Consider the following 27386-nt stretch of genomic DNA (forward strand, 5'->3'; position numbering starts at 1 on the left):
TCTCGCCAAATCTCTCCATTACTGGCAAAAAAAAAAGAACGTGGTAACTGAGTTGCGTGTGAATTGTTCCTTCTGCTTACCCAATGTTACAATAGTTTACTTCGGGCTGCAGAGTAGCGCCACCTATGACCACTTTAATGCGAAAGGACTACCATGTTTCGCAGAATGCCCGACGGGCCTCATTGCATAAGCAATGGTAGCAGCCAATAATTAACTTGTACATGTATTTTTAATAGCGATTCAAATCTTTTTAGAAAATACGACTTTACTGATTGGACGCTAAATCGAGATTAAATTACCCTGTATTTACGAGGACTCCCTAGAGAAATGGTGAAATATTCTAATTTTCCTTGTTTTCTACGAAGTGCGTCTGCACGACGTTGCAGTAAAATTATGGGGCTTTAGTACAGCAAGTGCCGCTTCATTGACTGTTTCTCATTTTCATGATACTTCCTATAACTTGCGCATGTCCGCAGAACCAATTTGCCACGTCCAGCATCACCGCACTACGAGTTCTTGAATCATTCACCCTCGCTCTTTCATCTGCTAGCCCCCTGATTAGCCGTGATGTTAGAGCGACACCACAGCGAAGATGTTGGTCCCGGTTCCGTCCCTTGAACACGACCAATTATCGTTCAGCTGCGAAGCTTCAATTGATTTATTTATTTGATGATATTGTGAATTTGGTTACTTTCGTTGCCGGCATTTTCACAGCATTTGATTCTTGTTGGAAAAAGTGAGCGCACAGACAAAGATGTAGGCAAAAGAAAGCCGCACGTCTTTTTCCGTCTACGCGTAAAATTTTTTTCGGCAGGAAGTAGTACCATGTTGTTCATCACTCTACTCATTAACATTTGATTGTCTAAGGAAATAGAGAAGGGCATGAAGATCTTTGAGAAGTTCTTAAAAAGTGATGTGTCTTCTCTTTTTCTCACCTTGGCCCATTGCTACCGAGAGGGCTGAAGTAACTAATCTTAAATCACAGGAATGAAACTCAGCGAGTATGAAAAATACGGTACAAGTGATTTTCTGTGAAAGAAAGCTCGTACATATAAAACTGTTCTTCAGTCTTTATGCAATGCTTCACGAGGTACCGCAGTACAATCAAATTGCTTCTACATCGGCAATAAACCACCTTCGATCTTTCGCAGAACATCGAAAGCGTGAATAAATGTTGCAAAGTGAAGGAGTATGTCTGCCTTCACGCCGAGAAGGTCACATATTATGTGGAAAGGAAAGCTAACAAGACCTTCTTTTTTCATTTCCTACACGCACGTAAGATGCAAGCGTTCCGTTGAATACACGTGGGAGTAATCTAGTTCCCGTTACGCGGTTTGTTCGCGTCCAGACTAAATTAAAGATGCTGATGCCATTCGTTCTCTTCTTTGTAACTTTTCATTGCGAACGCAATGTAATTTAAGCGCATTCTTGTACCATACGCCGAGAACCCTGCGTGCATTCAAAATGTAAACGTTCCGTTGAATACACGTGGGAGTAATCTTGTGCCCGTTACCTCGTTTGGTAGCGTCCAGGCTAACTTAAAGATGCTGATGCGCTTCATTGTCTTCTTTGTGACTTTTCATTGCGAACACAACGTAAATTAAGTGCATTCTTGTACCATGCGGCGTGAACCCCACTTATTCCTATGTTGCCCTTATCGGGCGCACATAATCATTCCTGTAAATGCGAGTGGTAAAGTGCACTTTACGAGATACAAGAGGCATTGTTTGACTTCGATAAGATGAAGAAAAAAGTAACGCGGTTAAACTGAAAGGTCGTGTTGCGCGGAAAGGCTTTCAAGACGACATTCACGGATTTATAATTCAAAGGCAGTTTTCGTTTCGTTTTCTTGCAAGCATCGCTCGTCTTTCTTTCTTTTCTTTTTTTGCACTTAGTCACACCCGTTTAACATGCCTCGCAAAGAATACTAAAGCAATCGAAAAATCAGTGCCTTTACCGAGTGTTTTTTTTTTTTTATCCAGCGCACCTTGCTTGCGACCCTGTGGGCTGATCTTTCTCCGCGTCTCCATTATCGCGTCCCCTTATTTGCACTGAACTGCTTGGTTTAGAAATTTTATTTGCAGATTATGTTCTTCTTCCGTTTCTCTCTACTCTCGCAGTTCGTTTTCGCTGCTCTCGTATGTGTCCTTTCCCGACTCTCCACTCTGGTATTTCTCATTCTTGTAACTAGAATTTTTTTAGGCATTCTCATTGGGGTTTATCTATCGCTATTCGCTTTTTATATGAAAAATTGTGGCAAACTATGGTGATTTCAAAATAACCCGTGAAACATTTTTCACTGGACTATGATATACTACTCCTAGATAGGGTTTCCAACTCTCTAGTAGACGAAGCCGAAAGGGATGGGCCTTGGGATAGCCGAAACAGTTTTTTTTTACTCCTATTATGTCCGGATTTAAAAGGCAGATGCAAAAGTTGCCTGTCTAGCACGGCTACCAATGTGGATAGAGCCAACGTGAACGGTTATGGCCTGCAACAGAACAAAAAACCACGACCAAAATGAAAATAATGCCTTTTTGTTTATGACAATGCAACAGACTACACAAGATAAGGATTTGCAACGGGTCTCTTGGACATGATAAAGATAAAATCGGGATTATTGATTATTATCTACTAGAAAAAAGATGTCGGCACTATTGGCGTTCCGACTGGGCCGAGTCGGACTCAGGACATTTGCTCAAACGTCGGGCTGTCCCGCTAAATTCGGCACGGTTGGCAACGTTATTCCTAGATCGACTGCGCACGGAATTTATTGTATTGCATACCTCTAGTTCATTTATTCTTTTTTTTCGGAGCAGTCATCAGAAACGTCGGAGTTCCAGCGGAGCTTTCTGGAGGACAGTTAGGTCCGACGGTAAATTGAGTAATGTAATATTATTTTTAGCAACAACATTGTCACAACTCGCTGCGTCAGTTGCACTTCCATATTTACGCATGTCTTTATGCTGTGATTTCAAAAAACAGTTCGCTGTGTCATCAAAATGAAATGGCGCTTAACATCACTTTGTCTCGAAATGAACAAATGTTAGATATTCGATTCAGTATTTGCAGGTAATATTTCTGGAATATTAATATTTTGTTGAATTTTATTGGAACACCCCTACATATTTATGGAACGCAGAGGTTGATTGGTATTTGGTGTGGTTAGGGAGATTGGTAGTTATATTGGTAGTTATATTGGTCCTGTGCAACAATGTATGAAGTCTTATGGTCTGCATTATGAACTGAAATTCAATTGAGCTGGGTGTTTCGACCCAATGTGCATCTAGCATGTGGATTATTCTGTACCATTAGATCAGACTACAAAGGTCATATAGAGATTCAGTTAGTGGCATCGACCAGCGTCAAGTGAACTCTCAGTGGCGCAGTTATCTTTATTGGATTCGATGTCATTTTTTCCATCATTTACCTACCTTATTTATTTATTTATTTATTTATTTATTTATTTATTTATTTATTTATTTATTTATTTATTTATTTATTTATTTATTTATTTATTTATTTTATAACATAGAGAAGCAGAGGTACTCTGTCACAATGCCTACACAGCAACCCGTGTATAACGAAACGCAACAAAAACTCTTTTCTGTGGCCACATGCTCTAATCGGGCTGATGTGTCACGAGGAACTTTCTTGAATAGACTGTTACTGTTTCAAGTTGACTTCACCTGTAAACAATAGGCAAATGCTACAGTAACTCTAACCAACTCAACTAACTAAGTCAACTATGTACCGTAGCATTTCAGCCTTCCGCATTGAAAGCAACGGGGTGCAACATTTAATGATCATAGCACTTGTGTCATATCCATTTGAAGAGAATTGTGTGGATGACACCATTTACCAGACATGCACAGTCATACTTGCGGCAAAAATTCGCTGTCGCTCCTCATACTTCCTTAACAAAACACCGTTTTATGCATTGAAGCACAAAAGTAACTGGAACGCCAATGCATTTATTCGGAAGGAGGAGGAATAAACTTTTATTGCAGAACCAGCACTTTATGGTGGCCGGGCCTACGCCTCCCACGAAGGGACGTCGAGGGCTTGCCTCGCCGCCGCCTCGCGGGCGTGCTGGGTCGCCCAGGTTTGGTCGTCGAGGGTGGAGCTCCGCAGAGCCTCATGCAACCTCGCCGAGAGAGTCGTGGTGTTAGTCTGTGCGTACTGTGCTGGGCACTCCCATAGCATATGCGAAAGCGTAGCCGGGTGAATTCCACAGCACCGGCAGTTGGGGGTAGTGTAGACGTCCGGAAATATAAGGTGGAGGCGGGCGGGTGAAGGGTACGTGTTTGTTTGTAGTAGACGCAGGGTGGTAGCCTGCGCCCGGCTGAACTTTGGGTGAGGCGGGGGGAAGATTCGGCGACTCAGGTAAAAGGCCTTAACAAGATCGTTATAAGTTGTCAGACTGTCCCTGGTGTCCAACTCATCTCCAGTGACTCCGGCGCGGTTGACTAGGCCTCGCGCAATGGAGTGGGTGACCTCGTTGAGATTGGGGAGGTGTGGGTGGACAGGGCCCGCATGGGCCGGGATCCATGTTAGGGAGATGATGTTGTCTTCAGAATGTGGTGCCTGGCAGAGGATGCGAAGAGCTTGGGGACAAATACGCCCTTTGCTGAAGTTAATAACGGCTGAGCGAGAGTCACACACTATGGTGTGACAGGTGGGATCTAAAGTGGCCAGGGCGATGGCCACTTCTTCAGCCGTCTCTGCAGTGGGGGTAGTGACGCTGCAGGCATGGTGTAGGGCTCCATCACGTGTGGCAACGGCCACAAATCGTGTGCCATGGGAGTATCGGGCTGCATCAACAAATGTGACGCCAGGTACGTTGGCAAGGGCTTTTATGATAGCTCCGGCCCGAGCTTGGCGCCGGGCCCTGTTATATTCAGGGTGCATATTCCTAGGGATAGGGTCTATGTAGATCCAGCTACGGATGGCGGTCGGGATCGGTTGTTTGGGGCCCTGTTGCTCATGGTAGGTGAAGCCAAGCGTGGACAGAATAAAGCGCCCCGTTTCAGTATGGGTGAGCCGTTCAAGCTGAGAGCGTTGTTGGGCTTCAATGAGTTCGGAAAGGTTGTTGTGAACTCCCAGTTGGTTGAAGAGTTCAGTGCTGGTGCAATGTGGGAGACCAAGTGCTTGCTTGTAGACCCCTCGTATGAGGGTGTCGAGCTTGTTCTGCTCAGCCCGGTACCAGTTGAGGTACGCAGCAACGTAGGTGATGTGGCATATGACAAAGGATTGGACGAGTCGGAGAAGGCTTTCTTCTTTGAGTCCTCCTCGACGGTTAGATATACGTTTAAGAAGTCGTAGGGTGTTTTGAGATTGGGCACAGATCTTGTTGAGAGCCAAGGCGTTGGAGCCGTTGGTAGAGATGGTGAGACCAAGAACCCGGATACTAGGGACGTTTGGGATAGGACTGCCATCTTGAAGGCGTAGGGTGATGGCGTCACAGGGTCGGTGATCAGATTGGTGTTTGGGAGGGCGACCCCGCTGAATGGGCTTGTATAGCAGAAGCTCCGATTTAGCCGGCGAACAGCGCAGTCCAGTCCCTTGGAGATAGGCTTCAACCGTGTCAATCGCCGTTTGGAGGGCCGATTCCACTTGACCATCACTGCCTCGGTACGACCAGATGGTGATGTCGTCGGCGTAGATGGTATGGTTGATATTGTCGACTTGCTGTAGCTGCTTGGCAAGGCCAATCATGACTAAGTTAAAGAGCATGGGAGAGATAACGGAACCTTGCGGGGTGCCTTTGCTGCCAAGGGGAAGCTGGTCTGATCGTAAATCCCCGGCCGAGAGGGTAGCCGTGCGATTGGAGAGAAAGTCACGGATGTAATTGTAGGCTCGCTCTCCCAGCTGGAGGTTGGAGACCTGATCAAGGATAGCTGCATGGGAAATGTTATCAAAGGCTTGAGTGAGGTCGAGTCCGAGAATGGCTTTCATGTTACGAGAACGATCGTTGAGCACTTGATGTTTGAGCTGCAACATAGCGTCTTGAGTAGAAAGGTGAGGGCGAAATCCAATGATGGTGTGGGGATAGAGAGAGTTGTCCTCGAGGTGACTGTTGATGCGTGCTAAGAAGGCGTGTTCCATCACCTTGCCTACGCATGAAGTGAGGGAGATGGGCCTTAAGTTATTGAGGCTAGATGGTTTGCCAGGCTTTGGGATTAAGATAACGTTGGCAGTCTTCCAGGCGGCTGGAAGGGCACCACTGCGCCAGCAATCGTTGATGTAGTCAGTCAGATGGGACACGGACTCGTCATCGAGATTGCGAAGGCTTTTGTTAGTGACCCCGTCTGGCCCTGGAGCAGAACGACCGTTAAGCTTGCGTAGAGCGGCGTGTATTTCAGATACGCTGAAATCGGCGTCTAGTGTTGGGTTGGGTCTACCGATGTAATTGCTGTGTGGACTGACTTGTCCCCTGGAGATATATCTGGTGCAGAGGTAGTCAAGCACCTGTTGTGGACCTTGCTTAAGGGTCTCCGTATAAAGGAGCTTCTGCAGCCGATCCTGTTGGGTGGTGCGGGTGGTGGTATTATCAAGCAGATGTTTGAGGAGTTGCCACGAGGAAGGGCGATGAAGTTGTCCATCCACCGTGTTACACAGCTCAGTCCATTGTTGCCGGCTGAGGATTTGACAATGCTCCTCGATGGCTGTGTTCAGTTTCGAGATCTTGCTTCTGAGGCGACGGTTTAGGCGCTGCCCCTTCCATCGAGCTAGGATGGAGGCTTTAGCCTCCAGAAGATGGGCGAGGCGGCTATCCATGCGTTCAACTGAGGCATCTGTAGTTACCACCCGAGTGGCCGTTTGAACATCAGTGCGTAGAGCTTGCATCCAGGTGTTAATGTCGGTAATGCCTTCTGCTGAGGTAGAACCTATGCGTATTTTTCGAAAAACATCCTAGTCGGTAATGGTGAATTCTTTAGTGGGGGCAGGGGCGGCAGCGAGTTGGGGTAAAGAGAGAGCAAGGATATAATGGTCGCTGCCCAGGTCTTGCTGGGTATTGGTCCAGTGTGCGTTGGTGATATGTTTGATGAAGGTGAGGTCGGGGGTAGAGTCCCGGGTAGTGGAAGTACCGAGGCGTGTAGGAAAGGAGGGATCCGTGATGAGCGTAAGGCCTAAGTCGTGGTAATCTTGCCAGAGGTTGCGAGCTGCAGCTTCCGTGCGAACGTAGCCCCAGCCTGTATGGGCGAGGTTGAAATCACCGCCGATGAGTAGGGGGTGCGCTCCAGCTACGTGAAGAGCCTTCTTAAAGAGGGTGAGGAAGCGACACCTTGCTTTATCCTTGGGGCTATTGTATATGTTCAGAAGGAAGATGCATTCTTTCCGTTTACGATTGGGAATTAATTCGAGGAATAGATGTTCGATGTGAGGACTATTGAGATCATGTTCAATAACAGGAATACGACGCCGTACTAGGGTGGAGACCCGGCGAAGAGGGTGGGTGGTATGGAAGGTTTGATAACCGGGGAGCGTGGTCGGGGCGTTGTTGGTTTCTTGAAGTAGGATAGCATCCGGGCGGCGGGTATGTTGGCGTAGGTATTGATTGAGCACTGGTTGTTTTTGATGAAAGCCTCGGCAGTTCCATTGCCAAATGAGGGCGTCTTGATTAGTGTGAGCCATGGTGGGAGATGGTGGATGTCGCCATCGGCGTACCGGAAGGGTCGCAGACGGGGGCGGCATGGCTAGGAGGCGTGAGAATATGAGTTTCCAGGTTGGTCACGCGTTGGACAATACCAATGAAGGCTTGCTGGATGGAGTCCAGAGCATGTTGGAAAGTGCTAATAGTTGTTTGAAGTGAGATGAGCATGTCTTTAACTTCAGAGCGGACCTGTCCCGTGGCTCCATCTTGCAGGGCTCTCTTCTTGGGGGCGGGAGTCGAGGGGGCCTCCTGACTAGCGGCAGGGACGTTCTGTGCGATAGGTGTAGGGGCTGGTGTTTGGGACTGTTTGAGGTCTCTAACCTCCTGCGAGAGTTTAGTTAGGAGATCACGTAGGATGGCGTTCTCGCGCTTAAGCTGAGCTATTTCTGGGTTTTCTGGTGAAAGAGGAGGGTAGGTGACTTGTGTGTTGTCGATCTTACGACCCTCTCGCGAGGTGCCCATGAGAGCGTCTGCGAAGCTCACCTTGCTGTTGTTGGTAGATGTGATGCGTGAAGCCGATGCAGACCGGGATCTTGAGCGTTGTTGCCTGGATCGAGATGGAGTTCTGGAGCGGGAACGGCTCCCCCTTGACGGTGTGCGGGAGCGTGGCCTGGTTCTGGTGCTGAGGGTGGAGGGGCCGGCTTGTTTATAGGTGGCTTGGCTGGTTGTTCGTCGTTCTCCGATACGCTTGCGGATGACGTACGGGGTTTTATATCGAGCGGCACAGCTTTTGTCCGCGGTGAGATGGGGACCACCACAGAGCGAGCACTTAGGGTTACAGTTATGGTCGGCGGGGGGGTTGCGGACACCGCAGCCCCGGCATATCTTGTTATTTGAGTAGGGACAAACGTCCATACGGTGTCCGAGGCGGCCACACTGGTAACAAATGTCAATTTGCTTCCGATATAGCGAACATGGGAGTAACGTGGAACCGTAGCAGACCTGATAAGGCACATCCAGTCCGTCAAAAGCGACGATCACTGTTGTAGTTGAAGCGATGCGCTTGGCTGCCAAGGCTGTCGGGTTTCGGGCAGTGACAATTTTGTTGTGGATCTGCTGGGGAGTCTCCGTGAGTGGGATCCCACGGATGACCCCTTTCGTCGTGTGCTCAGCTGCGGTTTCGTATGCATTGACCTCGTGGTTGACGCCGTTCACATGGATAGAGCGGATGCGAGCGTACCGGTCTGCATGGTCCGGGCGAGGTGTACTGACGACAACGATGTTTTGTTGCGTATTCGGGCAGACAGTGTCTTCTGAGCTTTCTTCGTCCGTGAGGTTCGCTGCTCGGAGAATTGCGGTGGTTACCACGGGACTGCCGATCTTGGCTATATGAAGGGCGCCCTTGGGGCGGATGACAATCTTGATGTCCTCCGTCGGAAGCGGCGGCATGCGGCCCGCCTTCAAAACTTGAGCTTTAACGGGCTGCCTCGCCCGAGAGCGGGGCCGGCTACTTGGGGCTTGAGATGATCCATTGGCCTGGGTCAAGTTGTCGGTGCCGCGTTTTGAGCGGCGGGATCGTGCAGTGACCCAGCCAGACTGGGCGGTCACTTCATCTGGCGAAATATCCTGGCCGGCGACCTGGATCTCCATAGCGAAGACAGAGGTGCGGGATCACTCTGGTAGGAGATGTAAACGCCGCGCGCCGAGGCGCGACACGCCGCCGAGACCCAATCGGTGCAGTCGGAGGCTGAACGACCGGCCAGCTAGGCTTAGCGCGGCGGCGACGTGGCGGGTGGAGAAAAGGTGCGGTTCCCAGGAAAATGGAATGTCCCACCTGAAAGCGAGGTGTCCACAGAGTCCGGAGAACTTCAAGAATTGTTTGGTGAAAACTTTAGGTCGCTAAGCACAGAGAAATCCGCGATAACATTTGAGAAAGCCGGAGCCGACATGAAAACATCCGCACTCCTCGGCCTCCTATTCGGAAAGTTCGGGAATTAATATCTCGAAATTGGTATCAACCTGAGAATTCGTTCCAAGTAGTTCCACTTTGAGAACGCCCCGGCTCGAATTCACAAATTGCAATATTTACCACAATTAGGGCGATTAGTAAAGCTTAATTAGTGAATATTTGTTAATTACCTCATTATGCTTTTCGATTTTTTGTGTAAGTAATGGCCGCATCTTCGAGTAGACCAGCTCATCAACTAGAATTGCGCTATCTGCCATAGGCAATATTTAAAAAATATTGAAAGCTTTCGCTGAAATACCCGGTATACCGGCCAAACAGTACATTGCACTCATGATCCATTAAGGGAGCACAACTTACCAATAAAAAATGGAACACGTTGGCACTTGTCCTTTCGTTGGGCCTCGTGCGGCTGCGTGCCGCACTTTGGGGACACGTGTCCGCTAGGTAAGGGACAGGATTCCTTGAAACGTGGATTGCTGGAAGCGTATTACATAAGGAAAATTGTAATGCTTGTATAGTGTCCCCTCGGTCTATCGCACAATAACAAATACCAATTTTAAGGTGGTCTATGCTAAGTTGCTGGTCTTGATGGCAATGTTTTGTGGGTTTGCAGGAAGATTACGTCGATTTTTGTACGCGTAGAGCACTGGATGCTTTTGGGGATCTCAGCACTGCTCGTATAAACTAATGTATGGTTTTTTCGTGTAATAACTTCACTTACAAGCTGGCGCTCTTTCGGTCTGTTCTTCTTTTCGCTTAGTTTAACCCCACTTCCAGCGTGAACCAACCTGCTCAACCCCACATCCTGCTGTACTACGAAGAAGTAGTTTGCACAAGTTTGCATAAGTTTTTATTGGTTAACCTTACAGGTAATCAAAAAGGCGTCAAGGAGTAAAAGCAATCTGACTGGGTGTCTATTACGTTATTGGTCAAATGCTGATCGTTCTTGTATATACGCATTACATGTATGAATATATAATTATCTAGTCGAACACTTTCAGCACAATGTCTTATCACTTCTTTCATACGATGTATCATGCGTATAGTACTATTGTTCAGAATACGGGACAGTGTTCGTGCTTTCAATGCACGAATACCGTATCATTAATTGTCACATTACGTATCTACAAAACAACCGCGAGATTGAAGCAGTCGCGGGAACTTACCTTCATCGCTAACTCCACTTCAAGTTTAGGACTTGGCGGCGTAATTGATTTTGCGGGAAAATGTTGACTCAAAGAAAATCGGGAATGTTTAGAGGCACGTCCCGGCAATATCGCGCTTTTAATCTTCGAAGATCTGGGATTCTCCTGAGCTAAAAAGAAACGCAAAAACGAAATCTCTCTTAGAGCCGCTTAAACGCAAGACGTGGGACGATTGCAGCTTATAGTGCGAAGTCCTGTCGACTCCTTTAAATCCTTTCCTTATCACTGTGAAAAAGCCAGCGCACGTGCCTCCTGCGACATTTCGCTGTGTGGAAAATCTTCAAACACTAAAACGTAACTCCTACACATTGGCGCAGGCGTTGGACAAATCATCGGGATTTACGCGAGAGAACCATCGCACTGAAAGACTTTGTGCTTCACTTGTGGTTCATAAGATTGTTTCCACCATTCTCGCGAGGCTTTCAGCCTTGCGGCTTCTTATCACGCGTTTAGGAAACTGCCGGGTTTTTGTAAGGATCTGGTTACGCCGCACAAGCGCTTGCGAAAACTTCAGTGGCAAGTGCACCTTCCAACTCGGCTTTGTTTACAAGTTTCGGACTTAGTGACCAACCTACCGTAACAAAGAGATTACTTTTGAGGTAGTCTATTTTGCAGACCTCCATAAGGAATGGCAACTGCCTGTAAGTGCACAAATGCAGTTTCCACTAAAACACTAAAAGCGAAGTATTTTTCCCAACTTTTTCAATTCGCCTTACAAAAGAGGGTGTCGGTTTTTCGCTTAGATGCAGATCCATTGTCGCCGCTGTTGAGCATAAGAATAACCTACAGCTATTTAAGACCACAACGCAAGTGATCAGCGAAGCGTTGGAACGCGGGATTTTGAGAAATTCAGGCTCTTATCAACTTACTCCCAAATTATACATGTTCCGTACTTATTCAAATATATGCGCGCGCTTATCATTGCATTTCATTCCGTCATCGAATAACCCAGGCAGGTCAAATTACTGCGTAAAAGAAAGAGAAGGCAAAGCAGAAGAAGGGAAAGGCAGGGAAATTAACTAAACGCACGTCCGGTTTGATAGCCTGCACTGGGGAAAGGTAATGTATAGATTAAAAGAGAGAGAGAGAGCATAGTTTCGCGCACATTTGAGGGTACGCACCGAGTCTATAAATGGTCGCCAAGGCAGGTCCACTTGAGATACTGCAATAACACTTTCGTGGCTTTCTATGTCATCGACGCGTAAGGTCACGGCCCAAGGATCTTCATTTCCGAAAATGGTCTAGAGTCGAGCTGGTTCAGTTCTGTCCTGAAAGGTTCACGCTTGACGTCGTATCTAGAATACAGACACACAATGTGCTAATAGTTTCTCTTGTTCAACAAGAGGCGCACATGTGCTTATTCCGATTCCCGTTCCGATTCGGAATGAGTAGGCCTTTATAAATGCCACCCTGAGCAAGAAACGAGAAGAAAGGGGGTTAACAGAGCGGCCCGATTTTTATTAGTCATATCATCAGAAGCCAACACACTGACACCAAAAACAACAGAGGGGACATTACTTGTGCTTAATAATTGAAATAAAAAACGATAAATTAATTGAAATGAAATTAGATGAAAGAACCGGTGGAGAATGATCCCCACCTGCGGAATGCGAAGGTGGTGGGATCGTTCCCAACCTGCAGCAAGTTGTTTTTGCATCCACTTTCATTTCCGTTAATTTAACCTTTCTTCATTTTATTTATTAAGCACAAGTAATTTCCCCTATATTTTCTTTGGTGCCAGTGTGTTGGCTTCTCATGATATACCCTAAGCAAGAGGCCACACTACAATGTCACCTTGGAGTGGTAAACTTTTTATGACAGTTGTAGCGTTAGGGACAAATCTAGTTTACGACGACGACACTTCAGGAGGTTGGGAGAAGAGCAGTATTTATGTGTTAATGTTCTAGCCATGAAAAGAAGTTTTGTTACAGCGTCGGTTCTGCATATGGGATCTGAACTTGTTGGGCTCACAGATGGATCGGGCCGACAGCAGCGCCTGCAGATTTTGTAGATGAAACCGAACCATCGGTACAGATGTCTATTCAGTGCCCGTATGTTTCATTTACTAATAGGTTTGACTGTATCGACTGAGAATGTACGTTGATTGCCTTCACACTTAAAGCTAAGACGCCATTCCGAGTCTCCATTAATGGGCAAACTATCAACTATAGAAAGACCCATTGAACCTTGGGCGTGATAATCGACCAAAATCTTTCGTGGAACACTCATTGCGAGTGCCTGAAGAAAAAGCTGTCGACGATTGCCTATGTACGGAATTTCATGTGTGTGTTGCAAAACCTGGGGCACATCTTTATGTTGCATGCTTCAGATGAGCTCAATTTCTAGGATTTCTACGCTACAGCGTTCCAGTGCTGTCCAGTGCGCGAAAGTAAAATGTTCGTTAATTGAAAAGCTTACAGGACCTAACATAGCGTACGTGTGTGAGCCTTCCTCGCTGCTCTTCAACATCTGCAACAATTGCTCTCGCCAAACATTATCCCAACCAAATATGCGCTTTTATGAATTGTCTGAGGGCCCATATTTGTCATTTCTCCTGTGTCCCTGATCACCCCTTGGCATTCTTGCCCTTGCAGAGACTTCGTGCGACGTTTCCCAAGTTATAATCACCCGTTAATATTTTATTAAATCAGAATGCACACCAGCAGTAAAGCCTTCATTTCCTTTGTAGCGTTTGCAAGAGTCAGGTGCGCCTAAATATTCCTTGTGTAAAGAGGAAAGCCAATCACCCCAACATATCACACACAGGCTACATGAAAAATATTCTGAAAAATTTACGGGACGATACACATAAATATTAAACAGAGTTACATTGGTAGAATAAATTCCATGATTGCCAAAATGCTGCCTTTCTTATAAGTAGGCACTGTGAAACGTAAAATATAGCAAAACCAAAAGATGGGTGAGGGGCTACGGAATCTTGAAATTTCCACAGGCGCTGTTCGTGTCGCTGCGAATTTGGTACCGCCTGCTCCGTGCTTTTTAATTGTTCGTCAATGAAGTTTTTGGTACGTTCATAGCTAAACAGCCACTTGTCGAGGAAGCTTTCGAATACTTGCATTGCTTTAAAAGGAACGGAATATCTGAAAACAGCGTGAAATCTTTGACCATACACCCAGGAATTGCAACGCAACTCTCCTGTAAAGATCAAAAATAAAACTGTTGCCTTCGTTTTATTTGTTGATAATCAGCTTGTTTCCTTCAAGGAAGTGCATATATAGCTACGAATAAATTTTCTTTCAGTGTCAAAAGATTTATTCTTCCATTTAGCATTTCTTTGTCTTAGCATGAATTCGAAATAAAGGTACTTCAAGAAAGGCTTAGAAATGCGGGATGTTACACCCAACTATGGTTGTTCCAAGTCGCCCTGTGTAACTATATGGCTACTTGCTACTGTCCTCTAGTGACCTTATTCTATCTACAAATATTTTTCTTTCTAGGGTCCCACGTTCTGTGCGAGCTCATTATACCACGCAGCAAATGCGCCACTTGATGTGTATGCAACAACAAAGTAACTGTGGTGCGCAGATGACGTCATGTAAGAACGTCGCCACTTTTCTTTTTTACTTAAGCATTCAATTACCGCATTCCTCTCTTGAAAACTCGCAGCAGACTTTCCAAGTAGTACACGTAAATTCCGAGCTAATGCTTATGCGGATTTTGGTGCGTCCGCTTGTGTGCGTCGTAGTAATGGCTAGATACTCAAAGCACTTAAAATATATAGGTGCTGTAATTCGGCAAAGCTGTTTCAGACATGAATAAGCCCTCAGAATGTCATCCTATACCTTTAAACGGCGTAAAAACGAATGCATTCTTTTAGGATTTTGTATTGCACACTAACCCGAATAAACCACGTGAAGACTGAAAAAGTGCTCATCACGGTACAGGAAACAGCGATAATTCAACGAAACCGGTTTCGTTTTGCCGCTGCGTAATGAGGGGCACTCTGTGCCTATACTCTGGCTTATGCCAACAGCCATTCAGAGCAATGCCACCCGAACCACTTCTATTTCGCGTGGTCTCGAAAGAGCTTTGATGCTGGCAGATCGATAATATCTCTCTGCTGGCGTGCACGGGGAAAGGATCCCTTACAACGTGCCGCAGGTGTTGCTGAAACGCAGACCGTCCTTTTTTTCTTTCCCGCGGCCGCAAAATGCCTCGCGGTAAATGCTGCAGATTTTTTCACACATGGCAGTTTTGTTCAGTTGCGCAGTTCTGTTTGCCCTCCCCTGCATGCGCAAATAATTTAACGCAAGATCAATGGTCCTCTGGCGCAGATGCTCGCCGGTGTTGTCTGAAATCCGGCCATTGTCCAAGCTCCCTCGACGTGCTACGTCAGGATTCTTTCACTGAACTCGTCTTTCAGATTGCAATGTTTAAATTATTTGGCCTATTCATCCATCTATTCAACCTTCTCTACATCCACACTACAGGACACTACTCTCGGCGCACGTATTCTTTCTTCCTTTGTGTACAGCTGTTGAAAACAGCTCCTTCTTCCACGCCAGCGGGGCGCCTATAGCCACAAACTCGCATGGTTCGTGTCAGCCCGCTGTCATCCTTTGACAGTTTATTGTGTAACACCAAGAACCGGTCCTGTCGTCATTGCTGCAATAGAGATACATTTCTAAAGATAGTTAGCCAAGTTCGCTGGCAAATGAATGCTTAATTTTATTGCCGACAGTGCATATTAAACCCACTCACTTGAAAAAAGAAAGGAAAAAGTTCTGTTTTCATCGTTGCAAAAACATTGAAGCAGTATTCCCGTGTATTTCACTGTATTCCTGTGGTATCAGCAATAGTGTCTTGGCCCAGTAGGCGTCACAGCATCGCGGACTACGGGATCTCTAGGAAAACGTCGAATATCCGTGAATTTTGTGCTCGAACGGCAGCGCTCTGGCGTTCGAGCTTCCTGTTTGCTCTAACGCATTCGCGCTCTCCGCACGCCGCTTCCTTGTTCGTGGCGCGCGGTCTTCTTCAGCGATCACCATCATTCATTCTTCTCTTGTTGCCACGCAATCACCATCATTCCAAGCTGGCTGGTCAAACATTTTATCTTGTCACGGTCACATGCCACGATTCACATCATCACAGTGACCGTATAGCCAGTAGAACTGTACACTACTATGTTTTTCGCATACTATTTCTCGCCTACTGCCGCAGGCGAGAAATACAAATAGCAAGTTGCGAGTTTCTGCTGTGAAATTATTCGGCTTTTTTACTCAAATTTTACAGTGCGCAAGGATTCGACGCCGGCTGTACACTTCTAATTGGCACATGTGAGCACTCAAGTCAGCTTACTCCAAACTGAGTTCAGGTTTTCGTGCACTTTCGCAACGATAAAATTTAGTCTTTTCCAATATTCGCTAACATTTATCTTTAGCTTTAGCTTTACCTTTATCTCCAGCACGCTTTATTTATATAATGAAACGCTTTATTGACGCACTATTTGCCAGCCAGACACACTCGCTCTCGTATAATTCTACTGTTACCCGAGAAGGCTCTTAGCTTTAAAGTTGGCAGCGTAAAACACAGTCTACCTTCCGTCTCACGCCTAATTTCTTTACGTTTGTCTTCGCTTTCTAGAGTTCAAGCCCATTACGTTTGAACTTCGCGTTTCTCTTCTCTCATGTTTTATGCATCGGAAGAAAGTACATTCTCCAGAGTTCTTATGCTGAACGAGAAAAACTTATCTTTTTTTTTCTAGTTTACGCAAGCAAAAGGGATCACATGCAACTTCCTTCTCAATTTCGTTGCCTTCCTGCCGTCCAACTCTTCGCCATGGTTTTGGGAGTCCTACCATTTATCTGGCGAATAACATTTTCTAACTTCTACGGCGTCCGATTATTCTGCGTTTCTTTCGCAGGAAAAAGAAAATGGTGGACGGTTTTCAGATACTGGTAAAGCAATCACGTTTCTTCTTGGCACCAGAAAAAAAAGGCATGCGGAGCTTTTATATGCTCCTACCACTGCGATAAAACCAACCTTCCCACCACATCGTCTTGAAAGATAACACCGTGCTCCAAGCCGCTTGTTCACAGGACTCGAACTTTGCCCGTTCTCTTTTGCAGACATGCACAAGAAGAAGTAGGAGGTGCGCGTGTTCTCAGGAGAATAACAAGTTCGAAAGTCATTACTGCTCGAAATCCCAGGTGGCGACAAGGTGAGGAGAGGGAAACTAAAGCAGGTGAGTCGCTCGCAAGAGCAAAGACACTTTAGTTTATGGATGGCACGCTCGAAGTTTTCAGCACAATTTGCTACTTCCCTTTTGCACAGTTAACGTATCAAGCGTGCATGTGTGCGTATTAAAACTTCCACAAAAAAATGGTGCAGGCAATGTCATATATTCAAGTCATGATTATTACCTTTGCCATACTTATTGAATAGGGGATGTTCGAAAAGAAATATTGAGTTATAGGAAGGAATCGACGACATAACGTTACCGTACAGTTGGCAAGCAGACACTACTCCTGTCCACCCTTACTCAGCAATCATTTATATATAGGCAAATCATAATTTCGCTCAAACATAATGATTTACGTTCCCGTCAAGCTTGAAAGACTACTCTGGATGTCGAAAAATGACCATAAACATGTAAAAACAGGATTCATTTATGCAGCCCACAAGCCCGCTCCGAAGACACAAAAACCTTTAACAAAAAAGAAAAAAATGTCTATATTCTCCAGTTCATTACAGGCAGTCAAAGTGCCCCTGGCTACAAAGATACAGAGAACAGCACCACAAAACGAACAGTCTAAAGAGGAAATGAGAGAGAAGTGTGTGCGATACCAAAGGTTGGGTGGATTGTGGGGAGACAAAAAGCCAAATTCTTGTTGCGGGTCAGTCGTACCTTTCTGTCTATGTCTCAGGTTGACTTCAACGTTCGTGTGCACCCACTGAACCAACATCAAGTTTGTTAACAGAGTGCGCTATAGTTCTTAACTCACCTCCCCTAATAAGGTCGGCGCTCCTTTGTACATCGCTCAGCCAAAACAAGACGAAGTTCTGATAGAAAAGCAGAAAAGTGAGCTAATTCATTTATATTCATGGTTGGGGGTGGCGCAAGGGACGAAAACAAAGAAAACAGGACGAGAAACAAGGCAACTAGCAAGTGAACGTTTGTCGTGCGAAAATGTATATAAATATACTGAGTGTCATCACATGATCTTGAATCAAATAATCAATGACACAAAATGTCCAAAAACACACTGGTAGAGAATGGTGTCTTCCTTCTTTGTAAACTACACACAAAACAGGCAGAAGGCAGTGAAGATTGCAGGCTAAGAAGCCACAGCTGTCTGGTTAGTTGTAGTCTTTCTTCTTCACAATAAAGTTTCAGTCTGTGCTTTCTGCCGTAGTTCTCTCGTTTCGTTTCGTTTCGTTTTATTTCTCGCCATCTGATTTTCTTCATCTTCGTCCCTTGCGCTTCACCCAACAATGAAGTTCCAAGGCGTGTCCGTCAGCAAGCCGCTTTTATATTTGGCTGCACCCTTCTGTTTCTATTGACAAAATTTGCGTTGCTGTTTCGCCTAAAGTGCCTCAGTGCGCGTAGCCAATGAATGAGAGAGAAGCGCAGAATTATAGTAAAAGAACACGCCGAGAAATGCTTCTAATATCATATGCGTACATTATAGGCACGTTAATCTAGTAATAAGGGGGCTACTGCGCTCTAAACGCACGGAGAACAGAAATCAAAGTGGGCAGGACGCACGCACACTCACAAACGAATTTTGTTAGGCGAAAGATGACACATATACAATGATAAAGAATACCTCATAATTCGCATAGGCCATCCAAAAGCGCTGCCGTCAATTGTGGTGCAACTTCTGGACGCAAGATTGCGACGGCATCGCTTTTTGATGACGAGTAGGCATGATGAGGTCTTTTTGATCATTATATATATCATCTTTCACCCAATAAAATTCTGTTGTCAGTCTGCGCGAGTCCTGTTCACTTCTACTTTTGTTGTCCGTGTGTTTATAACACAGTACCCCCCTTAGTACAAGATGAACATCCACGAACTAGCCCAACTTGCCACTCTACTGATATTGCAGGTACGGTAACGTTTACGAAGGTACTCACTTTCGCATTTGATACGCAGCCGGCGCACTTTGCCTAAATCAATTGGTGATATGCTATCGAGTTCGGATGATATGTTTATCTACTGTTTGACTTGAACATCATGCCAGCCTTATTGATGTTTGGCGCTGAATTTAATTAAGTTCTGGCACTGAAGTGAAGTGAACATCTACATATGCACTGCCGGAGCTATATACACATGTCAGCGCCGAACGCCACTTCGGTACAGACGCTGTAAGGTGTCAGTGCCAACATGCTTCACAGCCAGACGTCGCGTTACTACACCTGGCACAGCAGTCGGTTATAGTGCGTAGAATAAAATGAAATGCTGTGCTTCTACGTGCGAAAATCACAATATGATATCGAGGAGTGCTGCAGTGGAGGACTCCGGATTAATTTTCACCACCTGGGGTTCTTAACGCGTACGGAAATCTAAATGCACGAACTTTTCTTCAATTTGCTACCACCTAAATGCGGCCGCCGAAGTTTGGTTCGAACACGCAACCTCGAGCCCAGAAGCGCAACGCCATATCAACTGAGGTATGCCGCTGCGAGGGCTTGTAGTTGGTTGTGGGAAACTTTCCTTCGAATAATGTCAACTTTTATTCCTGACAAAAGATGGTCCCAAACATGGAAACTTGAGAAGATATTTTGATTTTTAAAGGTAATTAGCACAACTGTTACCTATAATGTGCGAAAGTATGTATTTATATATGTTACAATCTCTATACAGGCTCATTCCGTTACTGCATCGTGAACGAATCTTAACCACAGCACGATCAATGCTCACAAGGACAACGCGTGCAAGAAAGGGGAAGGGCAGAGCGTACGGGGATCGTCGTCCAGCCCAAATAGCCGGTTAGATTGGCTAAATGAGAAGTCCTGCATGCAAATGTAGGATTTCGTGGTAAAGGGGGAAGAAAAGCGCGGAAACACCGACGGACGCAATCATATACACACTCGCAGAAAACATATAAAGACATGAAGTAACAGACTTTACAAAGTGTGTTACTTGCCGGTTCCCCGCAGGGAAAAAAATGTTCTGAGGTTATTTTGAAATGCGGTATATATTTTAACCAGCTGCCATAGCAGGTGGTGTGACTAACGAGTGATGCTGCTCTGTTTCGCAACGCGATGAGACGGACGGGCTAACTCTCAGCCCCAGTTCATTCCTTACGATTGATATCACAGTGCAAGAACACCCGTGCAATTGCATTTCTGTAGACTTCAAAACAAACTACGCAATAACATTCAGTGCATAGCCCTCCACTGCTACGTCACTCATAGCCAATAGTAAACGTTCCTGTAGTCGAACACCACCAAATTTTAATCAACCTCCTACACTACGTTTTCACAGGTTGCGAAAAATAGCCACTCGAGCATAGTTGTCCGATCTCGTGATGGCGAGATGCGCCGAAACGCAATCGTTATAACGCCACGTGAAGTTCTCGGCGACAACGACCGGTTGTGTCACTATAGTAAAAAAAAAATAACTACTACTGTTTTACTTTTGAACCTGGTAATAACAGCAACGTTTAAATGGCGCAAAGTAGAAGAAAGTAGAAGAAAGCGCTGCATAAATTGTTGCTAAAGGTTCCCATTACCACTTACGGTTCTTTCTTTTTTTCATCTTTCTTTCAATAAACATATAAAGACAAGTTGTCGCCATTTTCTGGCGAAGTGCTACCCCTTTTCAATTGGTTCCTTATATAGTATTTAAAGGACACGTATCAATTTTGGAATTAGGTGATTCCTATAATTGAAACAGAAGAATATGTAACAATAACATAATTCGGGCGAGTTGGTTCATCTCGATAGCTTTAAAAAAAATCTCTAATGACGAAGACGAAAACTTCCTCTTTATCTTTGGCGCATTTTCATGGAAACTGTCAAGAATATGTAGCATCACTAAGAGTAAACGTCTCTATCGAAAAGTTTTCGTTGTAACAAAATCCGCAAATGTCTTGGGTAACCAATTTTCAAAGGCAATGGTGAGGCACACACAGTGTAGTAGACTCCACATAAGTTGCAAATGCCAGTTTCTACAAAAAAACGTTGGTCTTATTTAATTGCTTTGCGATGATGGCCATAGGCCCTAACACTTTCAGAAGTGAAAAAGTCTGATGAAACGGAATGCTTGATCAATACACTGTATATAGGTAATGGGCGAGGAGTAGGAGGTGTACGTCCACGTCGTCGTGGCCCCATGAACCCCACGAGCCATGGCCCCATGAACCAGACGCTTAATTTGAAAAACAAAATAGAGAAATGCTTTCTATAAGCAGTTCCGACGTGAAGACGATGTAAAAGTGTGTCGATGTGTCGTGGAAGTTGAGGGTCTAACTGGTACTCGAGGTGTGGGTAAACTGCATATAAAATTTGATTCTTTTGCTCTCTGTAAACCAGCTCTACATGCACTGTTCACGTTTGAGGCCTCATAACGTGACCTGGTGTCGGGCCGGGATAGTGGAATAAGGCGGGTTTCCGAATTTTGGTAACAATTTTGTGCTGTTAGGCATGTGTTTAACTCATCTAGGTATATTCATAGTGGAATTGCTATACATGTTGTTTAACTGTGCCGCAAATGTCTTCTCTGCGTACTTCCATAGAAGAGCTAGTCTGCACGGGAATGAATAAAAATATATTTAAAGAGATAACATGGGTGCTGAAATGTAAGTTACAAAATGAAAATTGATGCACCGAATTTTAATAATAATAATAATATTTGTAGTTTTACGTGCCAAAACCACTTTCTGATTATGAGGCACGCCGTAGTGGAGGACTCCGGAAATTTTGACCACCTGGGGTTCTTTAACGTGCACCTAAATCTAAGCACACGGGTGTTTTCGCATTTCGCCCCCATCGAAATGCGGCCGCCGTGGCCGGGATTCGATCCCGCGACCTCGTGCTCAGCAGCCCAACACCATAGCCACTGAGCAACCACGGCGGGTCACCGAATTTTGAACTGGCACACTTCACATAGCATATTTTATCTTGCGGGCCTATAGAGGCTTTCTGCATGGTTAACCTCCTTGCCGTATATATGTTTATATTTTTTTATCTCCCTCTCTATAAAACAGACCCTGAGAGTCAGTGCGTAGCGCCGTACTTTCGTTTGTATGATTAACCATAGGATTAAATAAAGCTTTGTAGAAACTTGGTGTTTCTCTCTCTCACCTTCATAACCCTAGAAGCTTCACAGCCCCGGTAAATATGGTAAGTGGCAAATGTGCAAATATCATTATTTCCATCTCATACATATTATTGTTATAAATAAAAGTATGGGTGGTATTCGATTTTCATATTATAATAATTATTTTTTTAGTGATGATACACTGTGGCTTTTTTTCTGCTTTTTATGTATGCGTGCCCCAGTACTCACGCCCTAGGGTTGTGCCTGGCCACGGTGATTAAATGATTGATGGACTGATTAATTCATTGAATATAACCTCTGAGCGTGTCGACGGAACAGTAATTTCAAGCAAATATTTTGCAAAATCATTCGCGGAGACACACAGTGGGCTATACGTCAAGTTGAAAAGTTACTACTCCGCTAGGAAAGGACTAGTATCATTCCAGAAAAAAACTGCTGTACTATAGAGAGACACGGCGAGGTGCTTCGTTCCATATCGAAGTAAAGGCTGCAAACTTCTGTCTGTGAGTTGTCTGCTGACGTATCCGGATAGTCCGCAAGTGAAAAGTACGGGCCGGCATTGAGGTATCCGGTCCGTACTTTGCACTGCATATTTGCGTCGAGCTTTTCGCTGTAGGCCAGTGCATTATCCGTTTACTGCAGCAAAAACAAAGACAATAAATGAGAGAGGAGTCAGGAGCCATTAAAGCTTATTTTGGGCTGGCCAATACATTTCCATCAATATTTTGTACATTATATTGCAATAGCAAATAAATGGACACTCGAGGCGAATTTCGCCATCGTCGTCGCCGATGCCGTGATCTTCTGTATAGATGCTTGCGTACGCCATGTCAAGTCTGTATTGTTCGAAGCCAAAGTTCCTCCCTAATTCGCATTTGTTCTATCTGTGTGAAACTGGCCTTCGTGCTTACATTTAATTTCATCTTAAAGCTATGTCACGAGATAAGCGAACAAAAAAAATTTGCCGACGATTACGCGTCCGGGTAATGCGATCTTTGAGCGCAGCTGCTGCCTTATTTCAACAAAAGGCGACCCTATACAGAACACGCAGAGCCTAACGGAGGCGGTTCTGCGTTTCGGATTGGGCTGCACACACCGCGATCCGCCGCTATCGAGCCGGCTCTCCGGCGATGCGCCATCGTGCTATATTATAATGGATCACCGCCACAGAGAGGGGGGGGGGAGGCGAGATTATAGCAATTATTATTTAATGCTTCTTTTGAGGTGGGATGAGGAAACGGGTGGAGAACAAGGGTATTGAGTAGAGGTCACACGCTCATTCAATCACAGACAGGCCTCAATGCGGCCACACCAGCTTAGGGTGGGAAGTAGAAGAAAGGGCAGACGAACCGCTATAACTGTCTTTCGAGTCACCGCAACGGCACTGCACCAGGTAAGGGAAGGCACAGGGCAGTAGTGGAGGCACGAGGACAGCCAGGCGCAAGCAAGGCCAGAAGAGACGAAGGCCACTCAGGAACGCGCCCCGCTAACGGGGAAGAGAGAGATGGCTGAGAGTTATGCAGCCACGCGACGCGGAGGCGCAGGAGCTGATAGCCGTGGAACACGCGCGAGCCGGCAAGGAGCGCCCGCTTCCGGCACCGCGGCAGTGCTGCGACAGTGGCATAAGGGACGGCGCGGGCGGAGTGCACGGTAGCGGAGGAAGTGGGCGAGAGCATAGGCGAGAACACGTGATCCGGTAGAAGAGTACGCATTTGGGCTGGTTGGTTCATGATTACGTGCAATAAAAACAGCGCTAAACGACAGGACGCGTGAAGGGACACAGACAACAGTGCTGTTGTCTGTGTCCCGTCACTCGTCCTCTCGTTTAGCGCTGTTTTTATTGCACGTAACGTGATCCGGCTTTCGGGCACAAAGGGAGAGCAAGACTCGCGCCGCGCGCGAGAGATGGCAGCAGGAGCGCGCGCAGCTAGTGCAGCGCGCGGATGATGACTTAGGTTACGGCGAGGGACGATGGCAGCGCAAAACGCAGGAACGCAGCAACGGGCGCCAAGGAGCTGCGCTCTAAAACATATCTGTGACCAAGTTTTATGGTTTTGACTACATTATTTTAGAGATTTTTTGATGATTGCAGCACGCAAAGAATAGCCATAAGTGATTTCATTCGCGCAATAATCCTATTCCTAAATCTTCGAACTCAGATAACTAGAAAAATTTGCAAAGCAATATTGCGGCTTGCAATAAGAAAGTTATAAATATAATTTACAGTCGCTGGCTGCAGTGTTCATTACGGGCAGCGCTGATGGCGCTGGCGCAATGCCAGTACACGCCCTACATCATGTGCTAAAACATTCAACGATGTCAGAAATTTTGGCGCTTCAACTACTTAAGTCGAGTGAAATGACCCATTAAAATTAGGGCCTCACGAGGTTAGCCGAGTGAATGCTTTTAGTGCGGCAGTGATTATACTAACGTTCGAGGCGCATCCACGCAATCGTCGCCGCCATTGTCGTGCCCTCCCTCTGACGGCACGTGCGTGGATCATGCCTGGATTGCGCATACGTGCATCACCCGTTCTTCGGTGTTTCTTGCATGTTTCTGTCCCTGATGTCGCCTGACAAGCGCATCCATCCTGTGGGACATGTCCTCATTCGGTTCCTGGTACATGCCGTCCATATCCCGTAATAGACTGTACCATTAGCTGTTTTTTTCTGTATCCAGCTTCCCGATGCCACCCGGCTTTATAACATCGACAGCAATTTCCCATATGCACGTACCTATATCTTGAAAACTGTGGGATTTGCTAATGTGAGAAGGGGGAGAGGTGTATGTAGTATGCGTGTGTAGCGAGACTTGATAATGCGGAATATTACTAGGAATAGAATAATTGCTGCCAGTGCGATGACTGTGCTGCTGAACTTCATCAAAATAAATAAAGCACCTATGTCCGGTGTCAACTACGTCAGCCAGTGCGCACACTAAATTTCAATGCCGGTTCGAGTGCCTGGGTAAAACATGTGCTATCCACACAGCTGCCGCGTGCAGCAGCATTACCAGCTGAAAGTGAAGTTGAATACGGCACCTGATACATACAAATGTCAGCGTTCTATTTGTTCTAGTGCGATTTTTTAAAAAAGAATTCTCCGTTTTAACCTCCGATGAACTACGCAGTCAATCACGACGAACGCTCTGGAGCGGACTCATTCCCGTAGTCCCCGTAGGCAACTTGTCCCCATAGGCAACAAGTTCGCCTGGTTTTCGAGCCACTCAGGTATACCTCTCCGAGAATTACAGGTAAGCTGTGATTACAGGTTTGTGTAATTACTGAGTGAATGTCTACTTTAATCACTACGTACATCATCAGGTGGTTTAGTTTTGTCGTGTAATGCATCATAATTAGCAATAACTCCTATGGATTGCTTTACGTTCGCGCGTTTTTGCCCTAGGGATATTGTCTCATGAATGATTCCATTCTATAAACAACATTGCCCTTTTCAACAACATTAGATTTAGGCGCACGTTAAAAAATCCCAGGTGGTCCAACTTTCCCGAGTCCCCCACTACGGCGTGCCTCATAATCATATCGTTGTTTCGGCACGTAAAACCCCAATGCTGTTTTTTTAAAGAACGTAATATTATCACAGTTTGGCAACAAAGAATTTTATTCCTCTTATATTCCGTATTCTTGGTAATTATAACTACATATGATCGCATCAGGTATTTATTGGCACACAGGAGCTTTTACACGACATCCCATATGACAACGGGTATACAGATATGGGTCATATGCGACCTATGCGTCTTTTTTATATATGAGCGTAATATTATGTTGAGAAGCGTGACATTCATGTAATGTGTCAAAAAATATAGCCATTCTGGCAATTATTGCATTTACTTTCAATAACTATTTAACGATGCTATGAAGCCCAATTGATAGTTTCACTCTTTGTTACTGGTTTGTCCAGATGCCTGGCCCTGCATAACAACCGATTGTACCAGTACTGCAAGATTCCACAAACGCCGATCAGAACACATTCCACGCTTATCACTCAATGTAACAGATCTTTTCATTTGCTGGGGGGTCATCAATGAACGCACTTTTTAGCTCACTTAACAACCAAAATACGCGAAAGAATAAAATGACACCAAGCTTTACCTTGTACAGTCGGGCCGAGAAGCAGACATTCCTCTAAAAAGAAAGTCATGTGAACTCAACATATGTCACAAAGTTGGCCGAGAAAACTAGAAAGTTTTGCTCAAGCCACATTATTCAGTATTCTCTTATGTTTATTTTAAAGGCATGTGAAGACGTGAGTGACCGTGAACAGCAAAAGGGTTTTATCTAATTTTTTTAAAGTCGCAGTTTTGCCCGAAAGGCGAAGCATTGATGCGATAGCAAAGTAGTACACACCTACACGAAGTAAAGACAGTAGTTTTATCGGCCGTATAAACTTGCAAACATTCGCTTACTAAGTATTAACAAGCATAGTGTCAGCGCGCACAAGCACGAGCACATAGACTTGATGAGCGCGGACACTCGCTGTCGAAGCGCTGGTACGACCAAGCGCTGCAGCAGCAGTGAGCGAAGTTCCTGCCGTCTTCGGGCTGTCTGCCGCTTCAACGCAAGAGAGGCTGGTATGATATGTGCACAAAGGTATGAGCCGTCTGTAGATTCCTTTCAAGGTACGGCGCACGCAGCGGCGCGCGGCCGTGCAATGTGCCCACTTGTTGGCGGAGTCGAAGCCGCCCCATCCCTCTCGCTCGGCCTTCCCGCTTTCCTCCAGGTATGGCGCGCCAGAGTGAGCCGCAGTCGTCAGTAACCCTTGCGCCCGGTCGCGAAACGCGCAGTTGCTGCCGGAGCACAACGCCACCGCCGCCCCCCCCCCCCCCCTTCACGGCCTTTCGCGCGACGTAAGACGGCACGTTTGCTCTCCGCTTCCTCTTTCGCGCACGCCAGATTGAGCCGCGATCGTCGGCTTCCTTCACGTGATTTTACTGGCACGTATAGCATACGACATCACTCTTAAAACGGTTGCACCCTTTGGGGTGTATATTTGTCCCACAACAATAATCATCTGCCTTGCTTGCGTTTCCTTTCTTGAAACTCGGCGCTCGCAACTTTCCTGTCGAGAATGCTACGTCACACTGATAACGCGCATGCCGTTCGTGACTGGGAAGTACCGGGCTCGCAGCGTTAAAGAAAGGAAACGCGGGCAAGGCAGATGACGATTACTGTTGTGGGACAGGATACGCCCCAAAGGGTGTAAATTTTTCTAAGAGTGATGTTGCGACGGTGTTAGCGCCCTTGGACGTCATGCGGACGTCACCGCGACGCCAGCGGCAACGATGACGTAGGCGAAAATGCGCCTGCAATGTCCTTTATCATTCCCATCACAATAAAAATTC

At 45.9% G+C, this 27386-nt stretch overlaps 1 protein-coding gene across 3 annotated transcripts in view; it reads left to right on the top strand.

Annotated features, from left to right (window-relative positions):
• Positions 1-27386, top strand: part of LOC135903803 (juvenile hormone acid O-methyltransferase-like) — a 314807-nt gene that overhangs the window by 280910 nt on the left and 6511 nt on the right. For 2 of the 3 annotated variants that reach the window (XM_070537739.1, XM_070537738.1), the window contains exon 5: positions 16861-16976. Coding sequence is in view for 1 of the 3 variants with exons in the window: in XM_065434151.2 (XP_065290223.1) it covers positions 26623-26634 (12 nt within the window). In the remaining 2 variants the exon portion in view is untranslated. Of the gene's footprint in view, positions 1-16860; positions 16977-26459; positions 26635-27386 lie in introns of those variants that run through there. The other variant, XM_065434151.2, reaches the window with a different exon arrangement.

Source organism: Dermacentor albipictus, chromosome 4 (assembly GCF_038994185.2).
Source record: "Dermacentor albipictus isolate Rhodes 1998 colony chromosome 4, USDA_Dalb.pri_finalv2, whole genome shotgun sequence".
Lineage (NCBI taxonomy): Eukaryota > Metazoa > Arthropoda > Arachnida > Ixodida > Ixodidae > Dermacentor > Dermacentor albipictus.